At 59.6% G+C, this 12,380-nt stretch overlaps 1 protein-coding gene across 10 annotated transcripts in view; it reads left to right on the forward strand.

The window, feature by feature from the left end:
• Nucleotides 1-12,380, forward strand: part of DAB2IP (DAB2 interacting protein) — a 161,069-nt gene that overhangs the window by 134,340 nt on the left and 14,349 nt on the right. For all 10 annotated transcript variants that reach the window (XM_081803501.1, XM_081803495.1, XM_081803491.1 and 7 more), the window contains 7 exons: nt 993-1,091; nt 1,904-2,458; nt 5,425-5,569; nt 5,656-5,800; nt 8,191-8,427; nt 10,076-10,277; nt 11,953-12,131. In XM_081803501.1, the coding sequence (XP_081659627.1) occupies nt 993-1,091; nt 1,904-2,458; nt 5,425-5,569; nt 5,656-5,800; nt 8,191-8,427; nt 10,076-10,277; nt 11,953-12,131 (1,562 nt within the window). The remainder of the gene's footprint in view (nt 1-992; nt 1,092-1,903; nt 2,459-5,424; nt 5,570-5,655; nt 5,801-8,190; nt 8,428-10,075; nt 10,278-11,952; nt 12,132-12,380) is intronic.

The raw sequence follows: 12,380 nt of genomic DNA on the forward strand, positions 1-12,380 counted from the left end.
GTTTCTGGGAAGCTTCCCACCCCCAACAATCTTGGATGATTAGGGGAGCTCTCTGATAGAGGAATGAGCCTGGTAATGAAAATCAGCTACTCAGGGACAACCTCCAGGCACCCCTGCCCTGAGGAAAGAATGGAATGGGGCCTGGCACCTGCCCCATACCCTGTGCCCACTGGGTGCCCTTTCTGATTCAAGACTCCTGGTCCAGCCAGGCTCTGACTTCTTTGCCTGGGACGGGCTGAAGATGATGCCTGTCCACTTGTCCACAGCCGGGGATGCTGTTTTGTGCATGCCCTTGAGTGGCTGGATAAGGAGTCTGCTTTCCCCCTGGAGAGCCCTTGGCCTCGTGTTGGGCACAGCAGGAACAGAGTCTGCGTGGGTCAGGTTCCCTCACCTGGAGAAGACGAAGGATGAGCAACAGTCCGGCCCCAGGGCCCAGCAGGCCTAGATAGCCCAATTCTCATTTCTCCAGTGTGGCCCCCAAAATGTTAAGTTTCTGTGACCGTCACTGTTGTCACTGCCACTTAGCCAAAGACCCGTCAGAAGGTGTCAGCTGAGGACTGAGGTGATCCTTTGTGCTTACCCGTGGCTGTCTCCTTGGTGCCTGTGGTTTTACCTGTAGAGGGTGGTTCTGGGTAAGCACTGCCTTCTGACCTGGGCTGGGGGCCCTCCCCTTCTCTCCTCCCATCTCTGGGAGAGTGAGATTGGAGCCAGAAAGATGCTTTCCTGTGGACAGGGCTGCTGAGGCAAGGTAGGGAGCCGGGACCAGGCACCAGCTGGTACAGGCATGGGCCTCCTACTGTTGTTGACTTGCTTGGGGACCTCGGGTCTCAGTGCGTCACCTGCAAACGCTGTCATTGTGAGCCTTGTTCTGCCCCCTCCCTGTGGCTGTGGCGCAGACTTGGCAGCTGAAGTCCCCCAAGGCCCAGAGGTCTTCCATCATAGCAGCCTTTCTGTGTTCCCCTCCTCTGTGACTATCCTGCCCATCCCCCCAGGTGACGACGTCGTCAGGAAGCAAGTGCTTCTCCTGCCGATCGGCAGCCGAGCGGGATAAGTGGATGGAGAACCTCCGGCGAGCCGTACACCCCAACAAGGTAAGCCTGGGCCCAGAGCAGACGCAGACTCTGGCAAGAGGGATAGAAGTAGGGATCTCTGGTGTAGGCTGCGGTGGGGGGGCGGGGTGGAAGCAGCGCCCCAGTGGGCAGTGGTGCTGGGCCCTGCAGGAGGAGCTCTAGGTGGCCAGGCTGACTCAGGCCATGGGCCTCCGTCCTCAAAGCTGCACACGGACGAGGCTGGGCCAGAGGATGGAGTACGGGGCTGTTACGGACTTGGGTGTTGTGCCCTGCTGCCTGGAATTAATGTCCCCGTCCCTTCCCCGCCCCCAGGCTGGTTCCGTATGCACCCAATTCTAGCTTGGACAGCCGTCTCCTTCAGAGGACCACCACTGGCCTAGGCTGGTGGGCCCCCAGCTTCTCCCATCGAGTTCATGGATCCCTTCCTGTAATTGGCTGCTTCCGTGCCTGCCTCCATGGCTGCCTTCAGGGCCCGGGCTGAGTCCTGGTTGCCGTGACCTCACTAAGGAAGGGGCCTTAGCAGCGGTCACCTCTAAGTGACTTTACAGACCGGCAAATGCAGACGAGCTGGTAAATGGCACAGTCGCCTGCTGTGTGCCAGGCCTTGTGCCAACCTCTTACTTGGTCTGTCACTCTGTTTTGTTCCCATTTCACAGAAAAGGGACCGAGGCTTGGGTTAAGTCACAGGCTTAAGGTCAGTGGGCTAGTACAAGGCAGAGCAGAGACCCGGCCCCTTGTCCGCCAGGCTCCAGAGCTGTCCCTGCCTCCTCCCGATCCCGTGTTGCGGCCGGGCCCCTCCTGGGTCTGAGCGCGGCCCCCTTGTGCGTGTGTAGGACAACAGCCGGCGTGTGGAGCACATCCTGAAGCTGTGGGTGATCGAGGCCAAGGACCTGCCGGCCAAGAAGAAGTACCTGTGTGAGCTGTGCCTGGACGATGTGCTGTATGCCCGCACCACGGGCAAGCTCAAGACCGACAATGTCTTCTGGGGGGAGCACTTTGAGTTCCACAACCTGCCGCCCCTGCGCACCGTCACCGTCCACCTGTACCGGGAGACGGACAAGAAGAAGAAGAAGGAGCGCAACAGTTACCTGGGCCTGGTGAGCCTGCCGGCTGCTTCCGTGGCCGGGCGGCAGTTCGTGGAGAAGTGGTACCCAGTGGTGACACCCAACCCCAAGGGCGGCAAGGGCCCTGGGCCCATGATCCGCATCAAGGCGCGCTACCAGACCATCACCATCCTGCCCATGGAGATGTACAAGGAGTTTGCCGAGCACATCACCAACCACTACCTGGGGCTCTGTGCGGCCCTCGAGCCCATCCTCAGCGCCAAGACCAAGGAAGAGATGGCATCGGCCCTGGTGCACATTCTGCAGAGCACCGGCAAAGTGAAGGTGCGTGTGTGGGCACAGGCGGGTCCGCCACATTGTGTGGCCCCACATGGAGGCCTGGTGATGTGCACTAGATTACCCGCTGTTCCCCGTGTCCGAGTCATGGATTTCAGCTCTCACAGGGACACTGTCACAGCCAGGTGGGCTCCCTAAGCCCAAGAGTTGCGCCACAGAGTGGGGGGCTTTGTGTCCCTCCTCCATGGTTGGAGCTGATCGCTGATGCACATATGGAGCCGATGGGTGGGGTTGTGGCTTATAGTGAAGGGGTGGTTTGAGGAGCCTCCCCGCTGCACCTGAGGGCCGACCTCTGAAGCTCAAGGGGAGCCAGCCTCTCCCAGACACACGCCCAGTGAGGCAGCATTCAGGTGACATCCCTGACGTGTGACAGCCTGTCGTAGCCCCCAGCCTCAGCCCTCCCACATCAGACACATAGGCTCACACACAGTGCGCACAGGGCTGGTCGGCAGTCAGCCAGCTGTGGCGACAGCTGCCCCAGCCACACAGCCCACGGAACGGGGATTGTCCCAGAGCCATCCGGCAGGCCCCCCGTAGGTTTGGAAGGCCCCACCTCTCTGCCCCCCGCCCCACCTCCTTTCATCTTCCAGGCCACGCGTCAGCCCCTCCCACCTTCTTCTGGAGACAAGTAGTCTCCTTCAGGAGGGCTCTCCACGGCTTACCTGCCCGGCACAGTGCAGCGTGGTTCTGGGCCTCAAAGGTGGACCCCCCACCCCTTCACCCTGCCCCTTCCGTTGGTGGGGAGCTACCTGAAGGGGGTGCAGTGGAGAGGACTGGGCATTGCAGAAGGCCTCGGGTGCTGGCCTGTGTCATAGGAGAATAAAACACAAATCTCTTATATGCATTTAAGAGAAAAAAAGAAGGAGCTGGGCCTCTGCCCTCTGGACATGGTATGGTTTGAGAGCCAAGTGGCCTGTGATGGAGGTGAGGGACCGCCATGTGTCAAGGTCCTGAGCCCTCACAGTCTGGGGGTGGGGAGACACAGGTTGGGGGTCCAGGTTCGACTCCCATCAGGGCCCCTTATTCTCTTACCTGTTCCCAGAAGTCTTTGGGCCCTCCAGAGCCCCCCTGCCTGGTGGCCGCCCTCAAGGAGAGGTACTTTCTCAGTGTGGTCTCCGTGGAGGGAGAGGCACTGAGTTTCCTCCTCCCTTCCCCAGCCTTTGGACCTGACTAGGCCAGACAGGCTCTGGTCAGTGTTGGCAGGCTGTTGGGAAACTGAGTGAACTGAGGGAGCCCCTGGCCCCCAGAGAGGGAGCGAGGGAGGCCCCTTCTGCTGCTGTGTCTGTTCTTTCAATACCCGACCCCCAAGAGCTGGGCTGGCCTGGAAAGCCACCTCCCATCTGCAGTGACCTTTGTTCTTAGGGCCCATGGTGCTCACCGTGGAGGGAGTTGGAAGCCAGGCTCCAGCCGCCCTCATTGGGCCTGGGAGATCATTAGGCGAAAGGATAGAAAGTAACTCGTGCTGGGGTGATGTACATATGAGCTCACTCTCTGATAATATATATATTTATATATTTATAATTATATAATCCCAAGGTAAAGGTTGTATCAGTGGGCATCTCAGCATCTTCCTACCCTCTCTCCGGGCTCCGCCCTCTGGGGCCGTGGCTTTGCAGAGTTCCTGTCCTTGGACTCCAAGGCTTCTCCCTGTCATCCCCACTCCAGATCTGGCCCAGGTAGTTGTGTGGACTTGGACAGGTCACTTTACTATTCTGTGCCTGTTCCCCTCGTTGGGTTTTAGCTCTAAAGAGAGCTCCTCCCCATCCCAGCCTGGGCCTAGCACCCACCCCAGGAGTTGTGGAAGACCTGTGACCGTGAACAGGAGCCTAGTGGAGCTGCAAGGCCCATGCAGTACTTGGCTCTGCTCCTGTGTGTTCAGAGGAGGGGGCCCTACAGGTCATGTGTAGCGCAGGAAGGGGTCCTCAGGTTGGGTGGTACCCAGAGAGGCACTGGCCCCTTCCCTCTCCTCCTGCGGTCCCTACTGTTCCTCCTTTGGCCAGTAGGTTTCCTGCACCTAGAACTCACTTCTGTATTTCAGGGGCCACTTGTGATTTCAAAGGGCCCAAAGTTATGCATATTGGAGGGAGGGATTTCCAGAGCACCAGAAACCCTGGCCCATACTAGCCACCTTGCCACCTCCATCACCCTCCCCTGCGTCTCTGATTCCCTGTCTTCCCCTCGCCCAGGTCACAGGGTTGGCTGAGGGCATGAGGAGGCAGGGGCTCCTGAGGAAGGCAGGCTCACCTTACCGCATCTTTGCAGTCAGGAGGGAGGGCGTGGGCTCAGGCTCCTCTCAGGGTCTTCCCATGACGCTGTGTAAGGGACCTGTAGACTCATCAACTTCACAGCTGCCTTCCAGAAGTCTGGGACCCACAGCAGTGAGGGGCCGCCTTACCACCCAAGCCGAGGACTGTGTTCTCGCCATCTGAGCCCTGGCCCACTGCCTTCCAGGGCATCTGGACAGTTTCCCCCTGGGGGGCGGCCCAGAACAAGTCTGTCTGGTATGGAAGACCCCGTCAGAGTCACAGGCGGGTGGATGGTGACAGCTGCTTGTACAGTGGAGGGAGGGTGGCCTGTCTGTTTTCTTTAGCGCTGTTGGCAATGGGAGGGGAGTTCTGCTCTGGTCTCCTGGCCAGGCCTGGTCAGGGCGGAACAGGGTTTGAGTCTGGCGGGTCTGACCACGGTGCAGTTGGCTCATGGCTCCACGTGGCATGCACTTGCTGAGGCCACCTCCCCATCCCTGACCCAGCTGTCATGTCACCACCTCTAGGTGTCTCCCCTTCACGGGCTGCTGCCCGGGCTCAGCCCCCAGTAGCCCCCAAGGTTGGGCACCAGCAGCGTGGCAGCAGAGCATCCTCAAGAAGTGGGCGCTTCTGGCTGGGGGGCAGGGCTGGGATCCCAGGGTCCTGCCTTCCGGACCTGCTCACAGCCACTCTTATCTCCCACCTTCCCAGGACTTCCTGACTGACCTGATGATGTCAGAGGTGGACCGCTGCGGGGACAACGAGCACCTTATCTTCCGGGAGAACACGCTGGCCACTAAGGCCATCGAGGAATACCTCAAGCTGGTGGGCCAGAAGTACCTGCAGGATGCGCTAGGTAGGGAGGTTGCAGGCTAGCTGGTGGGCAGAGGGTGGCCCGCGCCCGCCAGTCCTTACTCCCTCTCCTTGCCCTCCTGGCCCCAGGTGAGTTCATCAAAGCGCTATATGAGTCGGATGAGAACTGCGAAGTAGACCCAAGCAAGTGCTCGGCCGCCGACCTCCCTGAGCACCAGGGCAACCTCAAGATGTGTTGCGAGCTAGCCTTCTGCAAGATCATCAACTCCTACTGGTCAGTGCCACCTGGGCCCCTGCCCCGCATCTTGCCTGTCTTGTGTCAGGGTGCCCGCAGGGTGCTGGGCAAGGCCCTTCGGCTCCGTTCTCCCTGACTTTGAAACGACAGAGCAGAGGTTTAACGAGGGCGCCAGTGGCCGAGCTGCAGCCTCACGTAGCTTCCAAGTGGTGGCTCTGGGATTGGAATCCCGCCCGCCCCGCCCCCCCACCGCCCACCTGGCCCCCGTCTGGTCCTTTGTGGGCTCTCCAAAGTAAAGGAGTGGCCCAGGGCGCCTGGGTGGCTCAGTCGGTTAAGCGACTGCCTTCGGCTCAGGTCATGGTCCTGGAGTCCCGGGATCGAGTCCCGCATTGGGCTCCCTGCTCGGCAGGGAGTCTGCTTCTCCCTCTGACCTTCCTCCTTCTCATGCTCTCTGTCTCTCATTCTCTCTGTCTCAAATAAATAAATAAAATCTTTAAAAAAAAAAATAAAAAATAAAGGAGTGGCCCAGAATCTGTGCAGGCCGTGGTGTGGAGAATCTGGACGTGGCAGTGCATCTGCGAATCTCTTCGCAGGCCCATCGGTGTGCCGGCCGCTGTTGTGGGTGCCGGGCCTGCAGCATCAGGGAGTGAGGTGGATGGGGCCCCGTTCAGGCACTCTCCTGGAGCAGGTGGATGGATGCGAGACCTCTCAGCTGTCCACAGGGGTGCCGCCCCACCCCACCACCTGCTGCCCGCGCCATTCCTCACTCACCCCACAGCCCCACCGCCTCATGCTGCCTCCCTTCCTGCTTGAAGGCCTTACGCCTGCCTCCCCTCAGTGGCCCCCCTCCATGGTATCAGACGTGGTTGTCTCCCCGCTCCCGGGTACCTCTGTCACAGCCCTGATCCCGTCAGAGTGGGATTGTGCTTGTGCCCAAATCTGTTCCCTGCATATCCTTGGAACCCCGGGGCAGATGGATCCATCAGCTCAGGGCTGGACCTAGGAAGGCCCAGGAATGGCTTGCAGCTCCCGAAAGACAGGCAGGGATAGGCCTGCTAGGTGACTGATAGCCTTGGGCAGGGAGCAGAGGGAATAGCCAGAGCCAGGAGAATGGATGTCCTTCTACCACGTCCCTCTGCGCCTGGGCTGCACAAGGTACTCACCTAGGGTCAGCCTGGCCCCTCGAGCTGGGCCAGAAATGACCCCTGGACTTGGGGGTGGAGGCACAGTCCTGAACTCTTTGGGAACATACCTCCCACCCTTGGGCTAGACTGTGCTTTCACCCTCTGCCCCCCGTTCCCAGGGCAGACTGGGTGTGGGACACAGGGAAACGTATCTGTGGATGATTTTCCATTTCCTCTTTCTGATATTTGTCAGAGGCCCAGAGGCACCTTTCTGTTCTGAATGAGGCCATCCACAGATGTCGTTGCTCCACAGCTCCCCCCTGCCTGGCATTTTGGGTCAGGCATTTTGAGGGCCAGGGCTAAAGGTCCTCCCCCTGCTCCCCTGTCACCGTCTCTCTAGCACGCTCTTGCTGCTTCAGCCGCATTCACTGTAGAGAGCCTGCTGGGCAGGTGCTGGGCTTGTTGGGCAAAAACCTTGTGAGTTGATCAAGGCTTCCTACGGCCTTGAGGTGGTCATGTGAACTTGGCAGGGTAGGCCCTATTCTCATTGTAAGGGTGAGGGAACTGAAGGTCAAGGAGGGCCAGGCACTTGCTCAGAACACCCTGAGCTAGTGACAGAACCAGGCATAGGGTCCCTGGAGTGCTGGGGCCTGGTCTGTCCCAAGGTGGGAGGCATGTCTTTTTAGGGTGAAAAGATAGGAAAACCACTTAAAGATTGGCCAGTGGGGCCTGACTGAGGCAGGCTGCGGATGCCCAGCAGAGAGAGCCCCCAGCTGGGTGCTAGAAACCCTGCCTACCCCCACTGGCCCCCACTGGGTGGTGGGGGGCGGGTCACTCCCTCTGTTTCCCTTCCCGCCGAGAAGGTGGAGAGCTGGGTTCTCATCCTGTGATTAGGCTATTCCCATCTTGGTCATTCTGAGCTCTGCTGAAGTTGTCCAGTTCCTGAATATGATGCAAGCAAAGGGAGTGAGTGTCAGCAGCAGTGATGGCATCCAGGGAGCAGTGGTCGATTCCACTTGTGTTCGCCTCGCTCTCCCCTAGAACCTCGTGCCTGGTGTTGGAGGTCAAGGCTGAAGCCCCGGGGCAGGCTGGCTGTTGCCATTGATTCTGCTTGGGACAGAGACCTAGCCTCTCTGGACCTGTGCCCCTCCGCCTCGGCCCCTTGTGGAGAGCCCACCGCCCTGTCTGGAGCTCGGCTGTCCCTGCTCTTTGCACCAAGCCCTCCATTTGCCCTCGCCGCGCTGCACTCCCCACAGCGGGCTAGCTCCCCCGCCCGATGACCGACGCCCCCTCTGTCCCTCCCAGTGTCTTCCCACGGGAGCTGAAAGAGGTGTTTGCCTCGTGGCGGCAGGAGTGCAGCAGCCGAGGCCGGCCCGACATCAGCGAGCGGCTCATCAGTGCCTCCCTGTTCCTGCGCTTCCTCTGCCCGGCCATCATGTCGCCCTCGCTCTTCAACCTGCTGCAGGAGTACCCCGACGACCGCACAGCCCGCACCCTCACCCTCATCGCCAAGGTCACCCAGAACCTGGCCAACTTCGCCAAGTGAGTGCCGGGCACCCCTCAGGGCAGAATCTGGGCGCCGGCTGGAGCGGCGGGGCCGGGCCGGGGGCGGGGGGTGGGGGGCTTTCCGCCCTGGAGTTGGGCGGCACGCAGGCCCCACTTCTGGCCCTGTCATCCTCAGTTCTTCCCTTCCCCGTTGTTCAAAATAAAATCTCCACACCTCATTCTCCTCCTACAAAAAGTACATGGCATTTGGGTACGTTTCCTTCATTTTCAAAGGTGAGAAGAGATATTTTTTCTTCTGCTTTTTTGAATTAACATTTTATCATAAGGATTATCCCGTGTACTTAACATTCATAAGCCTCATTTTGCAATGAATGATTAATATGCCTTCAAGGGAGAATGGCCCATATTTTCTTAACCCGTCCCGCGTGGTTGGGCTCTCAGGTTGTTTCAGACTGTCCTTGTTTGATGCCGTGAAGGATGTCTTTGCTCATAAAGCACTTCAGTGTCCTCAGCTGTACCTTGGAGCGAGTGGGGGGAAACGGAAGGGCTCGTTCGCAGTGTGGACGGAGCCCTGCTGCAGGCCTCTCTGCGCTGGGCTCTGAGTCACATCTGGCCCCAGCCTCCTGGACCCACACTCCCGCAGAGAGGGAGATGTGGGATAAGCAGCAGAGCGGTGAGGGAGCACGCAGGCCTCTTAGGAGGGCCCCAGGCTTGTCGTTCTGGGAGATGTGCCCCCGCCGCGTGTCAGGACGAGGCGAGCAGAAGCAGAGGTGCGGCAGGCCCCAGGAGGGCCGTGTGCTGGCAGCATGAGGCACCCTGGCATTCCTGACTCATCACCAGGCCAGGAGGAGTGGGAGGCGAGATATGAGAGGTCAGCGGGGACTTGAAGTGCAGGTGGGGCAGGGGGAGCCACTGGAGGGCTTGAAGCAAGAGGGAGGCTGGCTCTCATCTCTTCTGGGTCCTGAACTGGTCAGCCTGAAAGCCAGGGGCATGGGGGCTGGAGGAAGCACAGCGGGCAGCTGAGAGACAGGGCCGAGAGGGTAGCCATGGTTCCCTTCCACAAAAGGAACTGCAGGGGAAGTGTTGGGGGGCAAGGGGTGGCGATACAGGAGGCCGTGGCTATGAGGTGGGGGGTTATTAGAAGATAAAGTCAGCAGGTCTCACCGGTGAGAAAGGGAGAAGCTGGAAGCCACCAGGCTTCTGGCTCAGCTGTCTCGGGGACGGCGGTGTCCCCACTTAGGATAGGAAGCCTGGTGGTGGGGCATGGGTCTGGGGCGACAGACCTGACGCCAGACTTGGCCAGGCCGAGTACAGAGGAGGTACCCGTGGATGCGCACATCTGAAAGCTCAGCAGAGAGACCTGCCAAACGTGCATTGAAAAGGCATCTGTGCACCAAGCCTTTGAAACTTGGAGGAAAAGAGGAAGGAGATTGACTGGCTGTGCATGAGGAGTGAGGGCCACAGAGCATTCTAGGTCCTGTGAGGAAAGGTCCCGAAAAGGGTCTCTGGGCTTAGCCAGGAATGAGGGCCCCGAGTCGGAACAGACTGGTTGGCGGGGGCAGTGAGTGGCATGGGAGGCAGCCGCAGTGGGCCAGGAGGGGTGGGAGTTGAGGCAGGGTGCCTCAGAGAAGGGGGGCTCATGGGCGGGGCCCCGGGGCACTTACCCTGTCCGCTTTCTGTCCAGGTTTGGCAGCAAGGAGGAGTACATGTCATTCATGAACCAATTCCTGGAGCACGAGTGGACCAACATGCAACGCTTCCTGTTGGAGATCTCCAACCCCGAGACCATCTCCAACACGGCCGGCTTCGAGGGCTACATCGATCTGGGCCGTGAGCTCTCTAGTCTGCACTCGCTGCTCTGGGAGGCCGTCAGCCAGCTGGAGCAGGTGCCTGGCCCCATGGGGCTGTGGGGGGTCAGGGGCTGGGCCAGATGCTGCCACAGAGCTGGAGGGTGCTCCTCCAGACGAATGGGGTAAGCGTGTTCACCCACCCAGGTGCTGGAGCCCGAGGTTCCAACCCAGGCCCTGTCAGCCTGCACTGGGGGGTCTCGGGGCTCCATTTCCTGCGGGGGGGAATGTCCCATTCGCTTTCCAGCACCTGCCACGGGAGCCCACTCTGCCCACTGGGGCTTTAGCTAGGCCTCTGCACACTCAGAATTGAGTGGACGGACTCCTGCATGAAGGTGTGCTCCCTGCCTGGGAGAAATGTGATCATCTTGAGCTGCGTCTCCAAAAATGTCTTTGCTTTAGGTTTTAAGGCCACTGGTGTGAAAAATGTATACTCTGAAGATGCTGTACCTCCCCATGTCAGGCAGGAAGGTGCAGACCTTTCCAGAATTGCCCTTGACTATCAGTTGAAAATCTTACTCCCTAGCCACCTCTGACCCAGCCGCAGCCACCCGGCATGCGCCCTCTGTGACCTGGGGTTCCACTGTCGCCCCTGCAGCCCCAGCCCGCACAGTGAACAGGTTCTTGGCAGCAAGGGCCAGTCCTGCCAGGATACACTTGCAGAATATCTGTTGCTTTCCAGGGCCTCAAGAGACCACCTGACAAAAGTAGTTACTGCCTAAACAGGGCTGGAAGACCTCCCTGCTCCTGTCCTCTTCCCTAGAGGTGACTGCTCAGGGCACTCTGGTTGTGAGGCTTTCTAGATAGCTCTGCTCGTGTGTGAAGTACCCACGCAGGCACAGAGTGCTTTTCCTCTTGTTCGCGGGGCAGTGAGGACTTCGGTGGGCCCGCTCACTGTAGTCAGTCATACTGCACTGCCGCTGGGACCTTCTGCCGGCCGCACGCTGTCCCGCACGGGAGCACACGGGCCCCGGCACTGTCGCTGGACGCTCGGGTTCGGCCCAGCGCTTTGCTGCTGCACTCCCTTCTGCTCACGGTATCCACTGCCCTTTGGCTGCGACAGGTGCCGGAGGGGTCATGGCAGTGAGGCCGAGGCCCCGTCTTCCTCCACGGCTGCCAGCACCAGTTGCTCGAGCGGCCGCTGCCCGCCGAGTCCCTGTGCCGGCCTCCGACCGCTGCACCCGCTCCACGGGAGGTGGCAGCCGCCGTCGCAGCTGATGCCGCTGCAGCAAGGACTTGAAATTGAGCTGTTGCCTCTCGAGTCTGTGCTCTGTTGACTACATGAGTTTTCCTACTTCCTTTCTGCACAAAGTCCTGGAAGCCAGTGCATAAGCAGAGGGCCATCCCAGAAGCCTCTCGGATAGGGAGGTGTCACTGTGGCAAATCTGGGGTTCCACCTGGGCTCCCTTCTCTGGGGCACGGGGAGAGGACAAACCCAGGTCAAAGGCTTGGGCTAGGTCCCCATTTCTCCCTTTGGGCCTTGCACCCCTCCCCCACGCCCAGAGCTAACTGAGAGGCTTGGGGAAAATGTCCAGTTGCAGATTCCTGGCCTTCCCAGCCACTTCCCAGATCTGCTTCATCTGACAGGTGGGCGAGGGCAGGGCCTGCCTTTCCAAGGGGCTCCTTGATATTTTGAACCACAGCAGCTGCAGTGCACTTGGCCTTCCTAAGTGGCCCCCACGGATCACACCTGCCTCTTGCTGTGTATTTGCAGAGCATTGTATCCAAACTGGGGCCCCTGCCTCGAATCCTGAGGGATGTCCACACAGCACTGAGCACCCCAGGCAGTGGGCAGCTCCCAGGGACCAACGACTTGGCCTCCACTCCTGGCTCTGGCAGTAGCAGCATCTCAGCCGGGCTGCAGAAGATGGTGATAGAGAATGATCTCTCTGGGTAAGACCTGCTGGGCGTACCGGGTGTTGTGAGGTACACGTGCAGGCAAGGCTCAGCCTGTCTGCAGCCTCAGCTGGGGAGGAGGATGTCCACACAAATGTTTACAAGATAAGCTAGATGAGACTTGAAATGTGTTATGCAGACTATAGGCAGTGAACCTTCATTTGGGAAAAATCGGAGAAGGCTTCTTGGAGGAGGTAGTGCCATAGTTTGGGCTTTTTAGGAAAAGTAACATTTCCATTGGTGGAA

Source organism: Leptonychotes weddellii, chromosome 14 (assembly GCF_054177405.1).
Source record: "Leptonychotes weddellii isolate Sample4059 chromosome 14, ASM5417740v2, whole genome shotgun sequence".
In the NCBI taxonomy this organism is placed as follows: Eukaryota; Metazoa; Chordata; class Mammalia; order Carnivora; family Phocidae; genus Leptonychotes; species Leptonychotes weddellii.